Consider the following 26,282-nt stretch of genomic DNA (forward strand, 5'->3'; position numbering starts at 1 on the left):
CCCCTGTGCTTGTAACCAAAGACTTGTCCTGGTGCTTGCTCCATTGTGGAGCTTGCTGGCCCGGGGTGGCAGAAGGCTGAGCATCTGACCCAGGGAGAAGGGCTTCTGTGATGCCCATATGGAGAAAGAGGAGCAGATGGTGCATGCCTGTGGGACAAAGTCTCTGAGGGAGCTCCATGATTTGACCAGACATGTACTGTTTGTCACGGCTCTTCTGGGTCAGCCCCTACTCTCAGGCGTGTGAGAAGATAATGGTGAAATGTTTCCTAGGATCTGAGGTTGGGGAGAATAAACTAAGCAGGCTACAGTTTCCACAAAAGTATGCCGATCAAGATTGGGGTTGTGGACATGCCAATGTGGCTTGACCCCCCTTGCCCTGCCACCCTAAGTGGCGTCTGTCCTAATGAGCCCAGGCAGGAGAAGCTAAAGGATGTCTTGGCCTCTGAGACCTCAGCTCTTTCTCCTATTACTTCTTCCTCAAAGTACAAATGTCTCTGACAACGACACTCAAAACAAGCACAGCCAGAGCCAGGGAACAACTGCCTAGACCCTTAAGGGTCATCATTTTAAGCAAATCCCAGCTTCCACCTCAACATCCTCCCATTGAGAGGAGACCAGTAGTGAAGCTGATTGCTTGACTGTGTCTCTTCACATTTCTATCCACAGATGGGTGGGTGGGGAGCGTTGTTATTCCATCTCCATCTAGTTTTCGTACTGGTTTGCTATCTGTTCCCCATCTCCACTCGTCCATGTCAGTGTGCTTTTCAGGGGACCCAAAGAGACTGGGTTTCTGTAGTAGCCCAGCTTTGTTCAGCTCTGCAGTGTGGTCACCATGAGTGCCTCGTTCAGGAGCAAGGTTAGCACAGGCACACACATGCACACCCTGATCTTTGCTTTACTGCTCTCCTACTAGTCACAGCAGGAATGAGCTCAGGTCCTGGAACAAGTGACAACATGAGGGTCCTCAAGAACTAGGTTGGCAAGAGAAGTTCTCCCATAGAAGAACCCGGCAAGGATACCAGTTGGTGTATAGCATTATACTCAGTCCTACTGAATTGGGGTATTTTCAACTTTTCACTTCTAGAACCTCAGACTGATTTTTTTTCATATTGTCCTAGTGGGTTTTGGCAAGTAGGTAGGTAGGTAGGTTGATTGGTTGAAGTTCAAAAACAATTTCATTAGACTTTACAAGAGAAACCCCCGAGGAGGCAAGCTATAAATTTCAACAGCTGTCTAGACCATGAGAATGGGGAAAGGCTGTGCTGTCTGAGTTAAGCTGGCATGAAGGTCAGCCATATGGAGGCAGGCAGTCACGTGGTCCAGGGGAGGGGCTTCAGACAAAGAGTAAAGGCCAGGTATCAGAAAACATATTTAGTCTCTGCTCAGCATCTGAAAGAGACAGAAAAAAGAAAAAGGAACAGTTGCGCCTTTCTGTGTGAGGTGGGCCTACCCAACAGAACCTAGTGGCGTTTTAGTAGAGACTGCACTAGGGGACTGGAATTCTGATAAAGAAAAGCATGTTATCCCATCCAAGGGCTCATTCCACCTGTCTCTTCATCGTGGCTCAAGCTCAGCACCCCTTCCTTAAGGGTGGTCCCTGAGCCAGATCACTGGAACTGCTCCTCCAGAATGGCAGGCAGGTTCTTACTCTTGACCAGAAGGAATTTTCCATGCCATTTCCCACCCTAAAGAGGTAACTGAAGTCATTTAGGTGGTGAGCTGAAATTCAGGAACAGATATAGTCTATTTTCACATGAAAATCTAGAGATCCAGTTCTAAAGCCATCCACAAGAAGGGAGCAATCGGCGCGTGCTCAGTGGGCGGGAGATAAGAAGCCAGAGCTTCCATCTGACATCGCTAGCCAGAGAACCAAGCACCTTTCTGGAAGTGCTGGTTTGGGGGTCCCTGCCCTGAGCTGCCCATCTTTGCAACTCCAGTTTTGGTTTTGCTTCAAAGAACATTTCATAGGTATCTACTCTGTATCAATATCAGAGGCCCTGGATGGGGTGTCTGAGGGCCTGGATGGGATATCTGAGGGTCTGGACAGGGATATCTGAAGCCCGGGACAGAGGTGTCTGAGGGCCTGGATGTGCTGTCTGAAGGCCTGGATGGGGTGTCTCAGGGCCTGGATGGGGTGTCTGAGGGCCTGGATGGGGTGTCTGAAGGCCTGGATGGGGTGTCTGAGGGCCTGGATGGAGGGTGTCTGTAGGCCTGGATGGGGTGTCTGAAGGCCTGGATGGGGTGTCTGAGGGCCTGGATGGAGGGTGTCTGAGGGCCTGGATGGAGGGTGTCTGTAGGCCTGGATGGGGTGTCTGAGGGCCTGGATGGGGTGTCTGTAGGCCTGGATGGGGTGTCTGAGGGCCTGGATGGGGTGTCTGAGGGCCTGGATGGAGGGTGTCTGTAGGCCTGGATGGAGGGTGTCTGTAGGCCTGGATGGGGTGTCTGAGGGCCTGGACGGAGGGTGTCTGTAGGCCTGGATGGGGTGTCTGAGGGCCTGGACGGAGGGTGTCTGTAGGCCTGGACGGAGGGTGTCTGTAGACCTGGATGGGGTGTCTGAGGGCCTGGACGGAGGGTGTCTGTAGGCCTGGATGGGTTGTGTGAACCTCCTTTCTTTAGTACGGCTGCTTTTTTTTTCCTTCTCTGTGGCTTTTGTTGTCTTGATGTGTGGGAATTCTGAAGGTCCAGGTTCAAGAGTCTACCTGTGGACAGAATTTAAATATGGTATACCATCTGGGAGTCATTCAGCCCACTCCCTGGACTGAACTTAGTTTTCCGTAGTCCTTTGTTGCTGTTGGCCCAGAAACAAACCACAGATCACTGAGCTCTCGCTGGCATATGCCTCCGAGCAGCTGTGTTCCCTCTGCTCCTGGCTCACTCCTCCAGCTGTGATTCTACCTTGTGATTGGTTCCTTTTTATTGGAGTAAAACAGATTTTTCTCTACTTCAAATGAGCATGCATCTCATCAAAAACTATATTCAGGGGCTGGAGAGATGGCTCAGAAGTTAAGAGTGCTTACTGTCTTTATAGAGGACTCGGTTTCAACTCCCAGCACCTAGGTCGGGTAGCTCACAACCACTCCAGCTCCAGAGTATTCGACACCCTCTTTTGACTTCCTTGACACCCGCAGGTACATGGTGTACATAAATTCATTTAGACACACACACATACACACAAATAGAAATAAATGAATAAAACTTTATTTAAATATAATTAGGAGGTAGACATCCTATAGCAATAGAGCCCTCTGGCGACCTAGTTGGCCAAAAGAGAAGTCCCACTGAAAAACATTTATAATTTTTTTCACTCATTCAGCAAGTATCTTGAGCGTCTGTCTTAAGCTAGGTACAGCTGTACATATCTCTGCCTTCCTGAAGCTTACAGTCTGTTTAAGTCAGTCCCAAGGCCCTATCCAGTTCATGGAACCACATAGTAGGAGGGGCTTGCACTTGTGAACTATTGAATCCTTACTGCGCACCATGCAACGTATTGGGCACCAGGAATCCATAGATGCATAGTCCCGCCCTCAGACTGTTCTTAACCAATGAGGAAAACTGACATTTTGCAACGTCTCTTAGGGCCTAAAGGAGTGAATGCCCTGATGGATGTGGAAGACAGAGGTGACTGCTATGTTGACTGCCAAGTCAAGGAGAGCCTGAGGAGGCAACATTTGAACAACATCTGGAAATAGGAGTGTGAGCTGCCAGAGCAGATCAGTCTCAGTGGAGAGAAGGACTCGGAGGGAGGTTGGAGGTCGTGGAGGGGCCTGCAGCATTTGGAGCACAAATTTCCCAGTGTGGCAGAAGCATGAGCAGCAAGAGAAAGGGAGAGAAGGGGGCAGTTTTGTGTCTGTGTGTCTGTCTGTGTTTATTGTGTGTCATCTATGTTTCTTTATGGATGTGTCTGTGTTTGTGTCTCTCTGTGTGTGCGTATGTGCATGTGCGTTAGTGTGTGCATTAAACGCTCTTGGCGACAGATCAGACTCTCCTCTAACTCAGAAAATGTCTTAGTTTCCTCATTTGTACAGTCATTTACGTGGCCAGAAACCGATGGCTGTAGACCTTGCCCTCTGACATTCTGAGCCTATGGATGTGTGTAGCCCATGGGGAAGACATGGTTCAGAGCTGTGTGGTTCCCAAATCACCAATATCCATGTCACCTAGGAACCTCAAGTGCAGGTTCTCCAGTGCTCCCACAGATCTCCAGAATCAGAGGTCAGTGGCTCGAGCCTAGCAGCCGATGTCTTCACTGTGGCTTCTGGGAAGTTTTCACGTACACTGAAGTTTGAGACCCTGGTTTGAGGTGTCAGCTTTGTTACCCAGCATGGCTTTTGAGACAGCAAAGCAAGATCATTGCCATAGCTTAAGAATGTCGCCCGTCTCTTGCCACGAGCCTGCATCTGTGATTGGTGGCAACCCTGTGTAGCAACACTACACAGCAAATGTCCTAGAAATTCACACAGCCCCTTCTCTGTGGTCTGTGTGCAAGAACCTAGAACATTCTCCTCAGCACCGAAGAGCCTTCCACTGGGCTTCCTTGCCTCCACCCTTGCCATCCCCTCTTCCTCTCTCTATCCTTTCTCTTTGGGCTCATCTCTCCTTTCCTACAGGAGAGGACAAGGGTGCCCTGAAATCAGCCAGCCTGGTTTTCAGCGCCAGCATGGCGCTCCCAAGTATGCTGTTAACCCCATCTTCAGTTAACTTACCTCAGAAGAAAGGCTGCGGAGGAATGAACGACCCACACTGATGCCTAATGAAAATGGATCATCGTGGGGGAAAGCGGCACATGCTTATAATCCCGGCCTTTGGGAGATGGAGGCAGGAGGGTCAAGAATTTAAGGAGATCCTTGGCGGCACAATGAGTTCAGGCCAGCTTGAGCTATGCGATAACCTGTATCAAAGAAAAACAACTGAAACAAAAATATAAATGAAACAAACAACACAAAAAATATTTGCTGAACTATTGCTGCCATGGTTGCTGTGGCCTCTCCCTGAGTCTCAGCTCCCCTCTGTGGATCTGCTACAGATGCAGTCCAATCTTTCTGCTCCTGGTTGGAGCCAGGATCCAGTTAGCTGATGGGCACTAAGGTGCATCTTACTTTGGAGACGTGAGCAGCAGGGTGTGTTTTCAGTTGAGGGAGCATTTGCTTCATTTTCCAGGCCCTTCAGGAGTCCCTCTTAAACTGTTCCCCTTTACCCTCTGGCTTAGCTGCCACCTGCCATGTTGGCTTCTCAGGACTACAGCTTCACAGTGACTGGCAATTGTGTGCAGGAACTCTGGAATCAAAGACCCTCCTATATCCCAGTTCTGCAGCTGGCCAGCCAGCTGACCTTGGGAATGCTGACCTTGGGAGTGTTTTTTGGTTTCTTTATCTGTAACATGAGGATAATAATATATCTACTTCTTAGGGTTGTTGGGAGGAACAAATGAAGTGATGTGTGATGTGCCAGACGGGGCAGAGGAACTTGAATACACACATCTCAGCTACACTGCTTCATGGAATGGCTTTGGGCTTGGAAAGAGGCTGCAGCAATGTTTGTCAAGAGAAAACAGTCCAGGTTCATTGTCCTCAGGGTCATCTACCATTGAATTGTCCTTTAGTCGTGCACTTGGAGGAAGCCGAGAGGTCTGAAGTTCCCAGGGTTCACCATGGTTGCCCAGCCAGTCCTCAGAACTCTTTTCCTGGCCCCACCCAAAGAAGAAGCCCACCTCATTGCTTCTCAGAGAAGAAGGTGGACTCAGGAGCAGGTGTGCCAGCAGTCAAGACTTGCTCCTTATAAAATGCATCAGGGATGTGCCTCCTTGATAGAACTCCTCCAGTGGGGCACTAAGTGGACAGTGCCTTGGCATCCAGTATCAGTGGACTCCCCCCAGATGGTCTTCTGGCCCCACCTGAGAGGCAGGCAGAAGCAGCTGGAGCTCAGCTGCACTTATCTCCTGGCACCTGGAGGAGGAAATGAAGGCGCAATTAACTGTACAAGGCGGGTGGTTTGTGCAGCTTAAGTTCAGATAAAAAGTTTAATTATCCCTAAGCCCTAATACAAATTAATTAGCCTCCCGTATTAGGGAGGTAAGCTTCCCTGCTCTTGCCTCAGCCCAGACATCACTGTGGATTACTGAGGACATGCTGGGGGGGGGGGGGGTGGCAGGAAACAGAAAGCAGTGAGTCCTGGATGCCCACCTGTGCGGCACAGACAGGTGACCCCATGCCGGAGGGTCTAGGTGGAGTCCTGAGTCCTGTGCCTAGAACATTGCCTTTGTTTTACATTTTATTTATGCTTGTTTATTTATTGGGGACCAGAGCACACAGGTGCAGGTCAGAGGACAACTGGATAGAGTCATTTTTCTCTCCTACCATGTGAATTGAAGTCAGGGTGTCCGGTTTGGCAGCAAGCCCCTTTACCCACCGAGCCGTCTCACCTGCCCCAGGAAAGGCTTCCTTGCACCTCTAGTACCCACCTGCCTGTCCAGGGTGGTGTTTGGGTGAGCTTTTCCGTAGCTCTCTCTTTTGAAATTCCACAGATAAAGCAGGCCACATGTTTCCATTGGAACTCAGAGAACTATTACCAACTGTAACAGCCACCCCCACCCACCCACCATGCGTGGCACATCTGCCCGGGTGGACACTTGCCCCTGGCCATCATGGTCATTATCACACCCCTCGGCTGTTAAGTGACAGGCACACTGCCTCTGTATCGCCCCCACACATGGCCTTTACACGTTGCCTGAATGTTCCACAAACATTTCTCGAAACACTTTGAGCAGGGGTGGGGGGGGATGGCTTCCTTAGGTTTGCATTTTAAGCACATCTTTGTGTCTCAAAGGAGAAAGGAAGTAGACATGAGAAGCCATATTTACAGGCCTTTGCAGAAAGTCCAGTCTAAAAATAACAGTGACCTGAGTCCAGGACGTACTTGATAAACACCTGTGAAGCCCGAGCACTTTCACAAATAGAAACTCGTTTACTCCACTGTTCTACAAACGCCAGGAAGCCAAGGGAAGAAAAGGCAAGAAATATGCCCAAAGTCAGCAGCTGGTAGCAAAGCCAGGAGCTGAGCCCCCGGCAGGCAGGCTGGCACTTAGGACCCATGCTTTTGACCACTACACCATACTGCTACTACTGAGGGCACAGAGATAGGATGGGGCAGAGGGAGCCAATTCCAGCTGAGTCCTTAGAGCTCTCTTCCCAGGCCACCGTCTCCCCCAGCGCCACTTACTCCTTTCTTTCTCCTACCTGGGAGACTGGAAGTAAAGGACAGCGGAGGGCTATGGGAAATAGCCCTGGTCTAACCCCAGTGTTCTGCCTCTTACTAATCAGCTGACGTGAGCATGGTCTTGTCCTCTTTACGCTTAGGCTTCTCATCCCTGCCTGAGATGGCGGGTTACCATGAGCCCCACAGGTGCGGATAAAGTCCTCCCCGAGCACAGCTTCCAGTTTACCCCCTCCCTCCACAATCCTTCTCCCCAGACCCACTCCTTCGGGCAAAATGTTCCCATGGTTAACAGAAGATTTCCACAGTGCTCTCCACCCTAGCCTCCTCTGTGTGGGATTCAGTTAGGCGATTCTATAGGCGTGTGAGGTGCCTGGCCTGTAACACAGCCTGGAGATGCCGTGGTATGCATCGGGAGTGGAGGAGAACCATTCTCTGGACCACCTTCTTGGGATCTGTTCTCCTGTCAGTCCAGCCTAAGATGCCATTAGGAGTTCAGAACCTATCACAGTGATGGTGAGTGCTGGAGCTAAATTCCCTGGTGATTGCTTTTAAAAAAAAAAAATAGATTCTCATCAGCTATGTAAGTCATTGATTATTTGAATCAAATTCTGGAGGTATCATTTATCTTTGTTAAATTAATCTGGCTGATTTCACCCGTGATTACAACCTGTTAAAATCTCTTTGACTCCTAACGACTTTATTGCATAGTAACTCTGCCATTTAGAAATTTGAAAAACTTAAGAACAATCAGTGGTGGCAGCCTCTCTGTTATCATCTTTATTGGATCCAAATGAAAGAAGAGTAAGCAAAACCGCTAGTGAGCCGGATCACATGGGTGGGGCACGGATAGATCAACTGAGACATGGTGAAAAGTCAAGGGTACAGCTGGCCCTCAAAACCAGCGAGGACCACAGCTCAAACCCCATCATCTTCCAGCTTCGATCTCGTTCTGTGCTTCAGTCTTTTTCCTTCCTAACAGCAATGCGGTGTTTCCCCACAGCAGAAAACATAGCTGTCAGTAGCTCCAGAGAAGCTTCAAATGTCTTTAAAAGAGATTGGTCTGGTCCCAAAGGTATATTCTGTATGGTCCAAGAATGATCGACAATAGCCATGCTTTGGGTTTTGAATGAATATGTCCATTGAGTATGTAGCAAGCAAAAGGCAAAGGAGTAAATAGCAAGGAACAGGTAGGTTGAAACAGCGGATAGATGGCAAAACAACATCAAATCGACTGAAAAAGCAAACAGTAGGTAAACACGTCAAATCGAGGGCTTACAAACATCCAGCAGAAATTGACTGGGAAAGCTCTGTTGAGGCAGCTGGCTGGAGTTCTTGATTGAGAGAGTCCTGGACAAAGCAGAGTGTCCCCTCAGGTGAGGCTTCCAAGTAAAAGAACAAACAGCAGCAGAGAAATAACATCATCACATTGAACACTTACACTCATCCAGCAGAAGCAAACTGGGGAAACTGAGGTGTAGCAAGAATCTTAAATGGTCTTATTAATAAAATCAAACCTGTGGCCAGTTATTGGGGTGAATGCTGGAAGGTCAGAGAAACAGAACAAGCCACAGCTAACCTCACCTGGCCAACTTCTCAGCTGATCTTGTTTCCTCAGACTGGAAGCCTCTGTGTCCTCATATCCGAATGGCTCTCAGCTGAACTGTGCTGCTCAAAACCTAAAAGCTTAACCAGCCAAATGCTTCTAGTTCCTGGTCCTCATGCCTTATATACCTTTCTGCTTTCTACCACCACTCCCTGGGATTAAAGGCTCGCTTTCTGGGATTAAAGGCATGAGTCACCATGCTTGGCTGTATCCTTGAACAGATGGATTTCTGCCTCTGGAATGCTAGGATTAAAGGCGTGTGCTACCACTGCCTATCCTAAGTATCTAGTGGCTTTTCTGTTCTCTGACCCCAGATAAGTTTATTAGGGTACACAATATTTTGGGGAACACAATACCACCACACTGAGGCAGTCAGCTGGAGTTCCTGACTGAGAGAGTCTTGGCGGAAAGACCTTTCCATCTTCTCTGTGGATGGGTTTCTGCTTCCTGTATGCATTCTATATTATGGAATAAACAATAACAACCTCGGTTGGAAATAATTTATCTTCTAGCTGATCTCAAAGACACAATGTTTTAAACTCGTTAGCTATTTTGGTGTTTTCTTTCTCCTTGTTACAGAGTTAGGAGAAGGCAGCCTGCCCTAGGACAGAGAATTTTGTAGAAGACAAGGGAGGGCTTCCTCACTCCCAGAGAATGCTTTCAACAAGCTTAAATAGCACATGGCAATATACTGTGAGGAATACTACAAGGTATGATACGGAGAAGGTAGAAAGATGCCAGCATCAGAAGCCATCAGGAAAATGCAAATCAAACAGCACTGAGATACCACCTCACACTCACTACAGAAGCCATCATCACAAAGACAGAAAATAATGAGGACACATTGGACCCCATATTCATCACTGGTGGGGTTATAAAATGTTATTCTGTGCAAGACAGCCTGGCAGTACCTCACACTGATAAATATTACCATGTGACCCCTAGCTCATGAAAACACAGTCATGAAAAAGTTAATACATGATTAGTTGCCTGTTAAGAAGAAGCATCCTTCATAATAGATAGAACATGGAATCAACCCCATTGATGTCAGCTGATGAATCAGTTAACAAAATGTGACCTATCCTCACAAGTGAATATGATTGAGATATAAGAAGGAGTGAAGAGGTTTTGATACATGCTAGCATGTGGTTGGATCTTGAGAATGCTGAGTAAAAAGAAGTCAGACATGTGTGGTTCATGAGTGAAACATCTAAAGTAGGGTCAGCTACAGAGACAGCATCAGTGGGATGTGGATAGTCTCAGACTGCTAATGAATGTGTGGTTTTGGTGGGTTGTAAAGATGTCTCATGGGTGGGATATAGGTCAATGATAGGACGTTTGTAGAACATACAGGAGACCCTAGATTCATTCTCTAACAAGCATACACACACACACACACACACACACACACACACACACACACACACACACACACACACTCAACCAGAACTAAAAAAGGAGGAGGAGGAAGAGGAAAAGGAGAAGAAGAAAGGAAGGAGGGAGAGAAGGAGGAAGAAAGAAAGGAATGAAAATATTCTCATTAGGGACTTCTGGTATAGCTCGGTGGTAGTGCACTTCCTTGGTATGTGTAGCCTTGGATTTGCTTCCTGGTCAACACAAAATTACTGTGGGTGGTAAAAGCACAGCTGGGCAACTACACTAGAAGCTGATGAAATAGACAACTTACATAGTTGAATGTTATAGTGTGTTAACTGTATTCAATAAATTGGTCAGAAGTAAATCTAGGGTGGGGACTCACTGGCCCAGTTTAGGGAAAATTCTTTATATTGAACTTGCTATGACCAGAGGGAATGAGAGCAGTGTGCCCAGTGTGTGATTGGCAGCTTTTCTAGACAGAGTGCATATCGTATTGTTGAGTGAGGGGCATAGGGTAGACTATGAACAGAAAAACAAGTCTACCACACTATTTATAGACAACTTACATTCACCCAAGTATGAAACTAAACATTTTTTTCTGAATTATTATGAGAGTTCTGGGGATATGAAGCCCATTCAATAGGTGGTATAGGTGGTACAGGCTCAGTTAGATATTGTCCAGGGTCATTTAACTAGTTAGTGAGTCCTACTGGCCCAGGGTATAAACCCAGGTCTGATTCCAGCTCTTCTCTCAATTATTAGGCCATGCTGCCTCCCTCTGGCTTTATGCAAGTTGCTGGAAAATTCTGGAACACACCACTGGAGACTTGACTTTAGATCCCTTCTTGATGTTTACTCCTTCGCTAAAGGAGGTCCTCCCAACACAGCTGTACACTTCCTTTGCTGGCCTAGGAGCACCACTGGTTATCCTGAAAAAATGCCAGAAAACTAGAGATGGTCACTCAGCCCCTCCTAACCACTCCTCCAACCATACCACTTCCTCTAGCTTGTCAAGGACGTGAAGAACTGGGGCAAGACGGCATCCTGCAAAGTCTTGACAATGGGCCTCTAGCCATCCCCTGATCTGCCAGCCGGTTAACCTCACTCTCAAAACAAGAAATAAGGTTAAGTTGGCAAGAGGTGTGCATAACAAACCAAACACAGCTTATTTTCCAAGCGTTCACAAGCTGTCCGCTTAATAATCTGCTTTTGAATTCTGCCAGCAATCTGATGGCAGAAGTGATGGATGCCAAGCCCATTGGTCTGTGGTTTCTCACTTTAAAAATACCAACAAAGCAATCTTCCACCTCTAGTCTCTTGGTGTCTCTGCTGTGCTGTGATCAGAGATCACAGGTCGTGGTTATGCAGCCCTGCTTGTACTCCTATCTCCAGAGTAGGGGCATGTTAGGATCTCACTGTGACATGTGTAGTCTATGAACATTAAACTCACTAGCTTTTCTGCAGGCATTCTAGAAACCCTGATTTCTGTTGGGGGGCAGGAGGGGCTCAAAAAGCAGTTCATTGTTCCCATTCTGATGGGAATCCACTGAGTCCAGCTAGGCACTTACCCATGCTCCCCCACCCCAGACTCCAGGCTCCAGACCCTTCTGATCGGCATCGGTCCCAGTCTTCTCCAGATGAAAACGCATTCCTCTCAATAGAGAAGGCAGAAGTCCCCGGGAGTGGAGTCATTCTGTTTTCTCCTCAGACCATCTGCCCAGCAGTGGGCATAGCTCCCCCTACCCTTGTTCTTTCTTCAAATGTTTAAAACAAGCACGATGTTTTACTTAGCATTTTTACCAGCTTCAGCCACTCTCCGGTGCAGCCTTCTGGACTCTGGCCTTCCGTCCCTGTGCCATCTTTAGTTGGCACCCACAGGTACCTTCAGTCAGTCATATGAAAATCTCAACTAACATGATCTGTTGCATGGAGGATGCTTGTCTCCATCTCTGGGATCATGTGGACTTGAAACAATGAACTGCTTTTAGAGCCCCTCCTGCCCCCCAACAGAAATCAGGGCTTCTAGAATGTCTGCAGAAAAGCTAGCAAGTTTAATGTTCATAGGCTACATATGTCACAATGAGATCCTAACATTAGTTATTCTTGTTATTTCCACTTTATAAAGGGACCTGAAGCCCAAAGAAACAACGCTCCAAGATTACAGTTATTTAATGGTGTGGCCTAGGAGGGTCTTGAACCCAGATCATCTTAGTAAAAAACAATCTAAGCTCTCAGCCTCCCCGCTCTCCTGAGTGTCAAGGCTGAAGAGGCAAATGTGGTCACAAAAGGATCAGAGCAGGTCCTAATGGTAGTGTGTGCCTGGGAAGCTTAAGCCAGAACCCAGGTCCCTGAACAGTGAGAAGGAAAACAGTCCCCAGAGACTGCTTCTTAAGGTTTTGAGGAACGTATACAAGGTCATTCGTGTATTCATTCATAAAACATTTGCCCTGTCCACAGCCCTTGAGTGTTCAGGTAAGGACCTTAGGCTTACTTCCAATGTGGCTAACCTGTCTCCTTCCACATCCTCCATGGAAACCCAGGACACCTGGGTCCCCTCAGAATCAGTATCTTTAAATTTCATCTTTTTAGCAGCAAAGAGTCCTGGACATGCGAAGGCTGTTTCTGCTACAGACACAAAAGGCTCATGGCTTTGGCCAAGGATGTTATCACAGCTCTTTCCTTCATAAGGCCTTTAAGTTATCTCAGTAAAGAGGAGGCCAAACATAACTGCTGTGGAGAGCGTCTTACTGATTGCAGGAAGGAGGCTCTGGCCAGCCTGCTGGGCGCTGAGCAAGGGCTGGGGCATGTTGGTCCTGAGGTCAACAGCCAGCGTGTGAAGCACTTGAGAGAGCTCCAAACTGAGAAGAGTCCAGCGTTATTCCAAAGTGGCTAAAGGGGCTGAGTGTCAGAGACCATGCGCATCTCTGAGACAGTGTGGTTGGTAGAAAGGAGATAAACTCAAGGGGAACAGGCTTCATCCCAGCTAAGTAACAGCCAAGCCATGCAAGGTCCCCAGGCCTCAGTTCCTGCATGTGTACAACGGGGCAAAGAGTTTGAAGTTCAGAGAACTTGTAGACCCATGTAAGGTAGACCCCTAAGAGCTTTGTAGGTTATAATATCCGCGTGAACAGAAGCTGAGTTTGTTTTCTTTGTTACCATACCTGAGAGCCTGCTGCTCTTCTGTTCCAAACTCACCTGTGGCTTGGACTCTGATTCAAACCCCTCACCACCACATACTGGATGCTGAATGCTATGTCCTTCCTGTCTCCTTAGCCTCCTATTATAACTCTTTCTCTCTGTGTGCAGCCCTGCTGGCCCCTTGACAATTTCTGGAACGGACTGTTTGCTTTACCAAGGCCTCTCGACTTTCCTATCCTTCTGCTAGGTACACCCAGGCTCAAGTGTTTTATGTGGCTGGAAGCTACAGCTCATATCTCATCTCAGTGAGGCCTTTACTGACCACAACATTTACCTCTGCTCTCTTCATACAAACAGCCATGTGCCAAAGAGTTGTTATGATTTTTAATAAATATTTTAATTATTTGAGAATTTCATACATTGTATTTTGATCATATTTACCCACAACTCTTCCCAGATCCACCCTGTCTTAGTTAGAGTTTCTATTGATATGATATAACACTATGATCAAAAGCAACTTGGGGAGGAAAGGATTTATTTCAGCTCACAACTCTCAGATCATACTCCATCACAGAAGGAAGTCAGGACAGAAACTCAAGACAGGAACCTGAAGGCAGGAACTGAAGCAGAAGCCATGGAGGAGCAGTGCTTGCTGGCTTGGTCTTTATGGCTTGATCAGCTTGCTTTCTTATACAACTCAGGGCCTTCTGCCCAGGCTTGTCACTACCTAAAGTAGGCTGGGCCCTCCCACATCAATCACTAATCAAGAAAACACTGGACAGACTCGCCTATATGCACTTTGTCAATTGAGAGTCCCTCTTCCAAAATGACTTTAGCTTGTGTCAAATTGACACCAAACTACCCAGCACACATCCTCACCTTCCTACCTGCCCCAACTACCCATCTCTTTTTTGGTTGTTGTTAATTTAATAATTCATTAACTCCAGTTTGTACTGTCCATATATTTCTGGGTGTGGGTCCACCCACCAGAGTGTGGTTGACCTATCAGGAGCCATATCTTCAAAGAAAATTGACTGTCCCTCCCTCCCTCCAAGCCATCAAATGTCCATATCTCCTCAGTTAGGAGTGGGGACTCATGAACTCCTTCTCACTCCATACCAAAATGTTCACTAGCTTGATCTTGTGGAGGCAAACACAGCTGCTGTGAGTTCATGAGTGCTGCCATTCTGTTGTGGCCAGAAGACTTCAGTCTTCCCCGGCCTCTGGGTCTTACAGTCTTCCTGTCCCCTCATCCATGACGGTTCCAGAGCTTGGGAAGGAAATACGATATAGGTGTCTCATTAGTGGCTGAGCACTCCCCGGTCACTTATTCTCTGCACTTTGACCAGTTGTGAGTTTCTGCATTAACCACCATCTACTCACAAAGAAACTTCTCTGATGTGGTCTGAGAGCTTCACTAATCTATGAGTGTAGAGATAGGAGTTTAGAGAGCAGTTTGATACTGTGTCCATTTACAGAAATAATAGCAGTAGGTTCACATCTGGGGCCTATGAGCTCCTCAACCATGAGTTCTTGGCCAGATTTACAGTACCAGGCATGTGCTTTCCAATTTGTGCTGTCCATATGCTCTCCCCTGGGTTGTGGTCGACCTACCAGGAGCCATAACAGAAAACTGACTGTCCCTCCCCACCAAAAGCCATCAAATGTCTATAACTCCTCATTTAGGAGTAGGGACTCATAGATCAGGCCTTAAACCCAAACAAAAGTTCTTGGTTACTCCCATAACATTCATTCTGCTTTGATGTCCATGGGCATATTTTGCCATGCTGGCCATTATTGCAGTTCACAGAGTTCATAGCTGAGTAAGACTGTTATTGACCATGCTCCCCCAGGATCCTGCATAGCACTTCCTAGTGCTATGAAACTGGCCAGCAGGGAGGAAGTTTGCTGGTCAGTACCGACTTGATTTCTCCATGCCCTATGACTAACGTGTGTGCTGTCTTCAGCAATAGAGTCTTACCAAGTTCTAGTGGTCAGCCAAGAACAATGGTAATAAGCTGTGTTGTTTGGGGGGGTCTCCAGGACACCCTTGGCTGACAACTCAGGGCAAGGTATCCTCCACCCACCCAGCAATAGGTTTTTTATTTGGCAACTATAGTTTCCATTAACTATATTAATCCCTATGCAGATAACAGCAATTAAACTTTTTTGTATTATATATATATATATATATATATATATATATATATCATATACATAAAGCTTATAAAATAGGTTGCCATATCACTTCTTCAAACACCTTTGGCATCAGTCATCCCTCCCCCACTTCTCCTTGCCCTACCCTTCTATCCTTCATCCCACTTAGACTTCTCTCGATGTGAATCCCCTTTCCCCTTCATATCTCCTGTGTTGCACTCTCCTCTCTCCCTGGAGATCCTTCTTCCCCCCCCACCCCCCGCCAATGGTCACTTTCTGGTTTTCTGGGTTCTACAGTTATTCCAAATTAAACACAAATCTAAGATTTGATGCTAAAACCCATAGATGAGTGAGAACATGTAACATTTGTCTTTCTTGGCCTGGTTATCTTTTTACCACCGAGTTTTTCAATGTCACATTTACTCATGTGTGGTCTTCCTTATAGAAACTCCATGAACATACAAGTTTTTTGCCTCTTTTGCTCTAAGATTGTATCACTGACCCGTGTAGATGCCGTGGAATGTTGATGAGTAAATGAATGAATGTGTGAGTGAGTGAACGATTGGCTGAGACGCCTCACTTGTTTCCCAAATGGCCCCTTACCTCCTTACATCCTCTCTCTCCTCCCCGCCCCTCTCCCTCTCTCTTACAGATATGGAGACATGGTACCTAAGACCATCGCGGGTAAGATATTCGGCTCCATCTGCTCCCTGAGTGGTGTCCTGGTCATTGCTCTGCCAGTCCCTGTGATAGTCTCCAACTTCAGCAGGATCTACCACCAGAACCAGAGAGCAGATAAACGCAGGGCACAAAAGGTAAGCCTTAGAAGCAGGGTTGGGGGAGAGGAGGAGAAAGGGTAGGGGAACTCAGGCAGGCTTGCTGGGCCTGGATTCTTTGGAGGATTCCTGCCCAGACACTCTCTGGCTTGGAAAGATAAGGCAAGTTCATGTCCCCTCCTACCCACCAATGTCCTCAGTTCCAGCCCCAGTCTGCTGCTTCAGAATGCAACAAACCCCCACTGCCGACACATGACTGGATTGTCCTTCTAAATAGTCTATTGAACTGACCCATAGCTCCACTTCTACACGCCCAGCCATGGCCACCAAGCAGATCCTGGCTCCTCCTTTTCCCATCCCAGAGCTTACCAGGAAACAAAATGTCAGTTTAATATCCTGTTGAGGGCCTATACAAAAGCAAGTGACAAAAATAAATGTGCAGAAAAGAAAAATGACCAACGTGAGAGGAGAGCACTCTGTGGTCACTGCGTTCTGGGTCAAGTGGAACATTAAATGTTAGTAGACACCAGGGTGCCATGTGAAGTCACAGAACTCAGCTGATGACTGGAGAGTCAGCATCAGGCTTCGGGAGAGTTCTAAGTTCTGCCAAGTCTGTACTTAGGATGACAGGTGAGTGAAATATTGTCTGCCCATACAGAGCAAGATGTCTATAGGCTGGTGTGCTCAGAAGCCTCTTTTGCACTTGGCCTTCAGGCTTCTCTCTGGGACAGCACAGCCACACCACCATCCCCCAGGCATCTTCCAGAGATGGTTCTGCCAATGACTTTTGCTGGGATCCTGTATTATTAACATTTGCACTGCTGTGACAAATGTCTGTCATACATAATTAAAAGAAATAATTATTTTGACTCACAGTTTCAGAAGAATTAGTCTATCTGCTTGGCCCCCCAGACATCATGGCAGCAGGGAGAGCAGGTGGTGGAGATGGTTCCTCACCTCCTGGTGGATGAGCCGCCAAGAGGAGGGAAATGCCAGCGCTCGGCTGTCCTTCTCTTTTGCCTTTTGTGTTTTCATCTAAGCCCACAGCCCACTCACATTAAAGTGGGTCTTCCTCAGTTAATTCTCTAGAGAAACGCCATCACAGACACTCCCAGTGTGTGTGTGCCTCACCAGTCTCCTAGGTGATTCCAAAGTCAATCAAGTTGGCAAAGACTAGAAGAGAATCTGGAGCCGGGGGTGGGAGGGTGGGGGGAGAGTTGTTTCTATTTCCCTTTCAATCTGGGCTGAAAATGGTACCCTTATTATCTCAGCCTCTGGAAGTCATGATCAGAGTCTCGGGTACAAAGGACAGAAGAGCACCTTGTTGGAAGATTGGCTTAGACACAACAAGGATTTTGCTCTCTGTTTTATTCTTTCTTCCATCCCTTCACTTCTTCTACAGACATTTATGTAGGCACCTTCCAAGTGACAGCCCTGCATCTAGATTACTTGCTCCCACTTGCAAGAATAACCCCTGGGTAGCTGGGTCTAATACTGGACAAAGTGGTCTAGAACTTTAGGACAGGTCTGTGTGGACTGACTGTAACAAAGCCACAAGTTTAAGCTAAATCTAAAACAATGGTTACATAACAATTTACGATGTAGCAGGATCTCAAAGAGTCTTATTAATAAAATCAAACCTGAGGCCAGTTATTGGGGTGAACACTGGAAGATCAGAGAGACAGAACAAGCCACAGCTAACCTCACCTGGCCAACTTCTCAGCTGGTCTTGTTTCCTCAGACTGGAAGCTTCTGTGTCCTCATAACCTAATGGCTCTGAACTGTGCTGCTCAAAGCCTGAAAGCTTAACCAGCCAAATGCTTCTAATTTCTGGTCCTCATGCCTTATATACCTTTCTGCTTTCTACCACCACTCCCTGGGATTAAAGGCTCGCTTTCTGGGATTAAAGGCATGTGTCACCATGCCTGGCCATTTCCAATGTGGCCTTGAACTCACAGAGATCCAGAGGGATTTCTACCTCTGGAGTGCTAAGATTAAAGGTGTGAGTGCCACCATTTTCTAGCCTTTGTATCTAGTGGCTGTTCTGTCTCTGACCCCAGATAAGTTTATTAGGGGGCACAATATTTTGGGGAACACAATACCACCACAATTTACTTAGAACAGTAAATAATATAATCATATGCTAAGCCTACTTGGTCCCCAAATCCCGAATATGACCCCTTGTGTGCCCTTGTATCACCTCCGCCTTACCATCCTACACCTGTGCCTGGTCTGTAACGTTGCCAGCCGTAAGGTCCTTCTTCTGACACCCTCTGTCTCCTCAGCATCTATCTTCTCTCTCCTCACCCAAGGTCAAGGTCTCCCCACTCCCAGACACTCCAGAAATGGAAGTCTTATCTCTCCCTGCTCAAGTCAGCTGGTAAATGTGAACAATGACTAAATTCATCACACAGTTCTAAATAAAGAGGCAGAGAAAAACCGGGCTCCCATATCCAAACTCTGAGGTCCTGAGGGCCAGGGAATCCTGTGGCACACTCTGCCCTCACATCTTTTAAACCTGGGCAAGCACAAACTCAGGCTTTTCACAGAGCTGGTAGGGTTCTCAGATGTGTGGGGCTCAATGGTGACAGCCCCTCCAGAGGTAGCTCTGCCCTGCAGCCACCTTCGCCTCCCTGGCCACACCACTCCTACTTCTCAGAGAAGCTCATCTGCAAAGAATATAACAGTGAATGCTTCCCACAGAGTGTGTAAAGCTTATTGTGTGTTATTAAAATCCAGAAAGGCCAACTCTAGCTTTCTCCTCTGTCTGAGCTACTCAAGATGAACCCTGCCCAACCCCTCTTTCTCCTTTGAAATAAGTAAATATTTACAGTGTTTTCCCTAGCCTGGATACCGTTTCTCCTCAAGGTTGCACAGCTCTGTCTCTTTCACCTTGGGCTTCCTGTGAGAGGAAAAAAACAATACTGTCTGCTTCCAGCACTCAGTCTGTCATGGTGAGCCAAGGCAAGGCGGGCCCAGGGGACTTGGTGAAAGTGGAGAGACGGGACAGGGAGGAGGTCAGGAAGGTTAATGATAGTCCTTAGCTCTGACCACGTTTCTGGGAGCTTCGTGAACATCAAAGTAAGCTCCAGCTCAGGTGCCTTGTGGATAAAGGCTCAAAAGAAATTAGTGTCGTCACATCTACCCGTGGGGACTGTCTTCCCTAGGCCAAGAGAACGAGATGAGTCAAGGTTGTCTAGCAGAGGCACCTGGGATGGGGCCTAGAGAAGCCACCACCTGTCCCAGCTCCACCCACAATTTTTGGTTTCAAGGGAGTTTGTTTAGTTTTGCTTACATTTTTATTTTTGTTGTGCTGGGGATTAAACCCAGGGCCTTGTGTGTTCTAGGCAAAAGTACTCTATCCCTTGACTATGCTTCCAGTACCATATCCTTTGTTTTTAGTGGAATATTTTATTGTAGTCATTAAAAATTCACATGTAGTTGCATGCCCAGTTTTGTCTGATGATAACATTTTATAGAACTATACAGTGCACAGAGGGTATAAAGGCTATGAAGCCACCCCTCTTACCTGTCTTCCCTAGATTGCCCCAGTTTTTCGAGTGTGTGTGTGTGTGTGTGTGTGTGTGTGTGTGTGTGTGTGTGTTACAGTTTCCTCACCCATGTGGGTTCCTGCAGATCCAACAGCTTCATGACTATAAGACTAGCCAGTTCCCACATGAGAACCCTCGTGGCTTTTATAACCACATTCCTGCTGTGCCTCTACTGGTTCCTTACTCCTGGGAACTATTTGTCTGATCTCCACTTATCAAATGTTTTCATTTCAGAAAAGTTACATAAATGTACTCATACAGTTGGTAACCTTTGGGAGTTGGCCTTTTAGATCCATATAATTCCCAGAGACTAATTCAAATTATATCACGAATTCCTTATACCGGGCCTAGTGGTACAGTGATTCCAGATACTCAGGAGGCTGAAACAGGAGAATCATAAGCTCAAGGTCAACCTGGGATAGAGCATCATTCAAAACCAGCCTGGGTAACTCAATAAGATTCTGTCTCAAAAAAAAAAAGAGAGAGAGAGAGAGTCCATTCACTTTCCTCACTCAGTAGTGTTCTATTGCCTGTTGAAGAGCTTTTGGGACAGAAATGGTTTCCCGTTATTACAAGTAAGCATTCTTGTGTATGGGTTTACATTAACCTAAGTCTTAATGGCTCTCTGATAAATGTCTATGTGTACATTTCTCCCTTGTTTCCATTTCTCCCTTGTTTCCATTTCTCCCTTGTTTCCATTTCTCCCTTGCCTTCCTTCTGCCTCTCTCGGGGCAAGTGAGGCAAAGACTCACGTCCAGGCAGTCCCTGCCAGATGCCAGCGAGAATGTCCCAGTTGTGCCAGGTTCCTCAGGGGTCCCCAAACGGTCTTGACCAGTGATGGTGGCAGGCCATGTCCAGGGCTGACAGTGTTGTAGCAGAGCTCTCCTCCAATCCCATAGCTGCATTTATACCTGTTGAAGATGCAGATTCCTGGGCAATGCCCTTCAAGTTTAGAAACGTACCTGAAAGCAGGTGAACTCAAGGAGGGAGGAGGAAGACACGGTGAAAGCAATGTTTGACTTCCTAGTAGGAAGACATGAGCTGAAACCTTTCTAATCCATTCCCTTACCCTGGCTGAGTGGCTCCCTCTCATGCACTCCTTTTTTAAAAAATCAATTCATTATTAATTGTTTGGCCTTTGAAACAGCCTAGATGGGCTCTGCATTCTCTTATCTTTCATAGTGTCCTTATGGTAGTGGAAGAGAGTGGAAGTTGACCAGTTCACACAATGACTGAGCCATTACAAGGACTTTATAAGCATAGACTTCCAGCCAACCATGCTCGGTTTTCCTTCTTTGGCTACCACAATCTTTGCTTGAATTCCTGTTCAGCGCAGAGCATGCACTGGATGCTGGCAATAAAGGAATGTGCACAAGCCCCAGGTCTGACCCTCATGAACACAAAACCAAGCAGAGGGCACCACCAAGTTTCACACACTGGATACTGTTCTGCAAACCTTCCTCAAACCTGTTTCCCATTTAGGGATGATTAAACGATACAGTGTGTTTGATGTGACAATCTTCTACCTTAATAGAGTCCAGAGTGAGATAAGATTAAAAGAAGTGCCTCGGAGGGGAACAGGAGAGCCTTTCATCTCTGGAAAGTAATAAAGACAGACCCCACATAGGAGAAAGGTCTGGCTCTAAGTGGTAATCCGATGACATAAGGCTGTAATGAGCTTGATACAACTGGATTTCCATATGCAGCTCTCCAAACCTAGCCTTCTCCCAAAGTGACAGCAGCCAATGCCATGAACTGTGAGGAACTCACTTGACTATGGACTTCTGGCCACGAGAGGGCTGCAGCAGGGTTCCTGGGCAAACTCATCTAGATGTGGAATGAATGAATGAATGAATGAATGAATGAATGAATGAATGTATTCTGCTCAGAGACAGGGAGGGTGACAGGGTTGACTTGCTGGCCTTTCTGTCTCATATCTTTCTTTTCATCCTCTCCATCTAGAGGAGTTGCCATCCTTGGACTTGCAGGTAGACCTTCCAACTCAAGTTCTAGTCTCTTTCCCACATTTAAAGACCAGGGAAAGAGTTTAATTGTCTCTGCAAGTGGGTGGGGGAGTTCCCAGGAAGCAGGGAACATAATGTATCCTTTACTATTCTCTTGACAGCCCATGGCCTCCTCTTAGCAGATGAACCAACCCCAGCAGAGTACCTGGGAGAGCATAACAAGAAATGAAAATTGCCACAATTTCCCAGAACCTTTCTGTTAGGGTCCAGAATCAAGTCACATGTCACTGAATCAAGAGGCAGGAAGAGGAACCTCTACTCCATACTGTGTCTACGAATCTCATGGGTTCTTCTGCCTGGAGCAATAGCTTGGAGCTGGTTCTGGATCCACAGAGCCCAGGCTATATACTCTAAGCCCACAGGGCTTCTCTCCAGGCCCAGACTGAACTTCATGGTCCTCTCTTTTTCCTATGCTGTTTTTCATGGCTAGCGGTCATTAGGAAAAAAAAAAAAAAAAGAGCAGCCAGCATACATCATTTGGCGAGCCTCTCCCATTCCTCAGCAAACAAGTAAGATGAGCTTGGCCCAAGATGCTATGCAGCCCTCCTCTGGAGGGGGTTGTCTGCTGAGGGCTTTCCCAGGGAAAGTTTCAGTTCTGTGCTAGGTAAAGCAGAAGTGGCATATTGTAATGTCTTCCTTTCTGCCATATACACACCAGGCCACTTCTATGTACACTATGCTCTTCCTGCCCCTATGCACAGCATAGATGTATATTGACACATCCATCAACTCCCAAAGTCCGTTGCATATCTATAAATACATTTCTTAACTTTAAAAAGATTGAGAGTCTCCTGGTAACAAACAAAGCAAACATCTTGCTCTCAGAGAGTTTATGTTTTAGTACAGAAGAGAAACAGCAGCAAGACAAGTGTGTGTGCTACCTTAGTGAGAAGTGCTGGGAGAAGATCAGACAGGGGAGTTGAGGTGTTGGCCGTTCCATGGCTCTCTTTGCCTTTCCTCATAACTACCTATTATTTGGGAACCTACAGCAAGTAGAGAGCCAGCCACACTGGAACCCAGGAGAGATTCAGGACAGCTAGCACACACTGTCCTCTAGGAACCCTACAGTCTCATTAGAGACAGGAAGTAATAGAATGGCTCATGCCATTGTGCAATACTGACTGGAAAATGTCAGAAAGGCTTCAGGAGAAAGGCCTTGAGAATATGGTATTTCTTCCACCAAGACTCTACCCAGGCCGAAGATTTGTGAAGATTCCTAGAGTCCCTGACCACGGCTAAACTGCGAAAGTCAGCACACCGGTCTCAGATTCCTTCCAGGGTCTATAGATAGAGATGTGTAAGGCTAAGACAGGGGAGCGTATTTTCCCTTCGCACACAATGCTAGGGAAACCAGCCTCCGTAGGGCAGCTGTTGTCACTGACTCTACCAGGCTTGCTCTTCTTGTATCTTATTGTCTCTCTTATTGTCTCCCCATCACAGAAAGCCCGCCTTGCCAGGATCCGTGTGGCCAAAACAGGAAGCTCCAATGCCTACCTGCACAGCAAGCGCAATGGACTCCTCAACGAAGCCCTGGAGCTGACGGTAGGTGTCCAGAAGAGCTGACAGAGAAGATGAAATCGAAATAGGCTTGTTTGCTCACCACAGGTCCCAGCACTCCCCCAGGCCGCCCCGGGTTAGGTTCTGACAGGCATGTTTCCAAGTGTTCCCACCAACATACTGCTCTCATTTAATATCACCGCTGCCCATAAAACCAGCTGTTGACAAGGGCCCCAAGACCAAGACCAGCAGGTTTTATGGTAGCCCTAAGATTTGGCTTATCAAGATGTCCCTCATGCCCTCCTGCCTTCTGTGAAGAAATGAAGAGGCTAAAGAGAGGAGAAGACAACAGCGTCGTGCTCAGTCCTTTCTTTCTTTCTCACTAGGGCACCCCGGAAGAGGAGCACATGGGCAAGACCACGTCACTCATCGAGAGTCAGCACCACCACTTACTACACTGCCTAGAAAAGACCACTGTGAGTCCCAGCCTGCTGCCCCTTCCTGCTTCATCCCTGACGTCCCAAGGCCGTACTCACGTTGTCATCCTAGGCCAGATAGTCAGTCTGTCCCCTTCCAATCCAAAAGTGTAGCGGCAAGGTCTGTCGACACCCAGGATGAAGACCCCAGGGGGTGGGGCAAGGTCACCAGAGTGAGAGATCAGCTGAGTCCTGCAGCTGTAGAGAAGAAGCCACTCCCATAGCCTTCCCATCCCCACCCCCAACACCATCGTGTGTCTTAATTACTGAGGACTAAGCGTTTCGTTGTTCATTTCTCAGTTCTGATGGGCATCACCCAACAAGACTCAGGCTGAATTTACACAGGACAATAGAGAAGAGGGAAGATTTTTGTTCCACCCCTGTAGCTGGGTTGAGGCAACCCATGGGTCCCTTTGTGCCTACATTAATGAAGGAGGCTATATATATATATATATATATATATATATATATATATATATACACACACACACACACACACACACACACACACACATATTCTTTAGCCAAGGATTTACCAGTCCCAACCCCACTTAAGTAACCTTGCACTTTTGCAGGGAGTTCAGATTGTGAAAGGCTGATTGCCAAAGGAGATCATGGCGTAGGGTGCCACAGCTGGAATGGGAATAATGCTTGTGCCTTCCTGACAGCCTGAAAGGAAGGGCAGTAGGGCCAACCCTGAACCCTTGGCAAAAACGCTGGGACCAGTAGGGTGGGAGAAGTCAGAATAGAAACGCTAAAGTGAACCTCTTCCCTATTCCTTTCCAGAAGTTTTCCACCCAAAGAGCCTAGAGTCAGGGCTCAGCACACCCTTGAAAGGAGCTTCCTAATTCCTAGTATCCCATAGCCTCTTACTCTGAGCAAAAAAATGGATACCATGGATGACTGTGGAACCCCAGTGAGATCTTCTAAATGAGAAAGTGCTCTGCGAGCCCGGGTACCAGCATCTATGGTCAAAAACCATGTATGCATATCTAGAAGTTCTCCCAAGGACACCCAACTTGCCAATGGGATAGGCCCAGACCCCACTGCCCTTTCCAAGTTGCATGTACTGGGTGGAATGTGTAAATTAAAAGGACATGGGTGAAAACATTGGGGTTTGAAGGGCTGGAATGTTGGCATTGGGGGACTGAGAGATGGAATGCTGGCATTGAAGGGGTGGAATGCTGAATCTGAGGGAATGTTGAATTGATTGTAGAGATGGGATATCGGAATGCTGGATTTGGGGTAAGGAATGTGGGGCCCAGGGGTGGAATGTTGGGATAGGAAAAGAAGAATGTTGGTATGGAAAGAGTGAATGTTGGGTTAAGCAGGCTCCTTTTGGAGCCAATGGGTGAAATGTTGGGACAAGGGAAGCAGAATGCTGGGAATGGGGGCTGGAATGTTGAATTTGGAGGGTGAAATGCTGGGATTGAGAAATTGAATGTCCAAACCGGAATGCTGGAATGTACAATCAATGGTGTTTCTATCTTCTGTTGGCATGTTGTCCTGTAGGGGTTATCCTATCTTGTGGATGATCCCCTGTTATCTGTACGAACCTCCACCATCAAGGTATTGCTTTACAAATTCAATTGTTCTTCTCTCTGAATCTTGAGTCTGTGGATCTACTCTGCTTACCCCTAGTCTGGTTTCTGCATGTGCTGCTGATTCTCCCCGGGCTTTTGCTATCTCTGCTGCCACACCCAGTACCAGCTCAGGCTTCCAGTATTTTTGCATCCAACTACCCAATTTCCTTTCCTATTCTTTCCTTTGACACCCCCTGGGGCTTAGAGGGGGCAGTAGAACTCAACTTCAAGGTCAGTTTCCTCTGGAATGCCCATATGCCACATATCTCTACGCTACCTCCTCAGTTTCCTGGGAACTCCTGGTACTGGCTGCCAGGGGACGATTTCTCTGAACTCTGTCCTTACACTTCTCTTTCTCCTCACACTGTCAGTGCCACAGAGTTCTAGTCACTTTGGTTAAGCAGCCATTTTTCCATTGTTCTGGGTTTAGCTATGAGCCACCCTCATGGCCTACAGACAGGAAACTGTTAACATTCTTTCCCATGTTTACATTTGACCTAGGGAATCCTGAACTGCCAGGTTGTTAAGGATCCATATGCCATACATAATCAGGCAAAAAGGAAACAAAATTGGAAGAAATCTTATCCTTAGCAGTTTGACCCCTTTGCATTGAAGATCAATGCTCTCCCAATTCAGTGAATGGTCCCAAACCTTTACAAACTCATGTCACACCTGTAAGAGTCATCAGCTGTGCAAAGATGACCTAGAAGACTCATATTCAGTGGCTTACTAACAAAACTTTGACTATCTCTGATGATGCCACTAAGCCCCTCCATGTCCTCTGTGTCCCTTCTGCTCGAAGCTGAAGGTGGAGTATATGACACCTAATGATTTAACAACCATGTCCCTGCCCAGGCTCAAGGCCAGGGTGGCCAATTGGATTCTTTT

The 26,282-nt window shown here is 47.1% G+C and overlaps 1 protein-coding gene across 3 annotated transcripts in view; it reads left to right on the forward strand.

The window, feature by feature from the left end:
* Kcnd3 (potassium voltage-gated channel subfamily D member 3) overlaps positions 1–26,282 on the forward strand; it is a 219,464-nt gene that overhangs the window by 187,054 nt on the left and 6,128 nt on the right. For 2 of the 3 annotated variants that reach the window (XM_052731601.1, XM_052731602.1), the window contains 4 exons: positions 16,140–16,302; positions 23,279–23,380; positions 23,722–23,811; positions 25,324–25,380. In XM_052731601.1, the coding sequence (XP_052587561.1) occupies positions 16,140–16,302; positions 23,279–23,380; positions 23,722–23,811; positions 25,324–25,380 (412 nt within the window). The remainder of the gene's footprint in view (positions 1–16,139; positions 16,303–23,278; positions 23,381–23,721; positions 23,812–25,323; positions 25,381–26,282) is intronic. The other variant, XM_052731603.1, reaches the window with a different exon arrangement.

The sequence above is a fragment of the Peromyscus californicus genome, unplaced genomic scaffold (genome assembly GCF_007827085.1).
Source record: "Peromyscus californicus insignis strain IS unplaced genomic scaffold, ASM782708v3 Scaffold_9__1_contigs__length_137607984, whole genome shotgun sequence".
Taxonomy (NCBI): domain Eukaryota; kingdom Metazoa; phylum Chordata; class Mammalia; order Rodentia; family Cricetidae; genus Peromyscus; species Peromyscus californicus.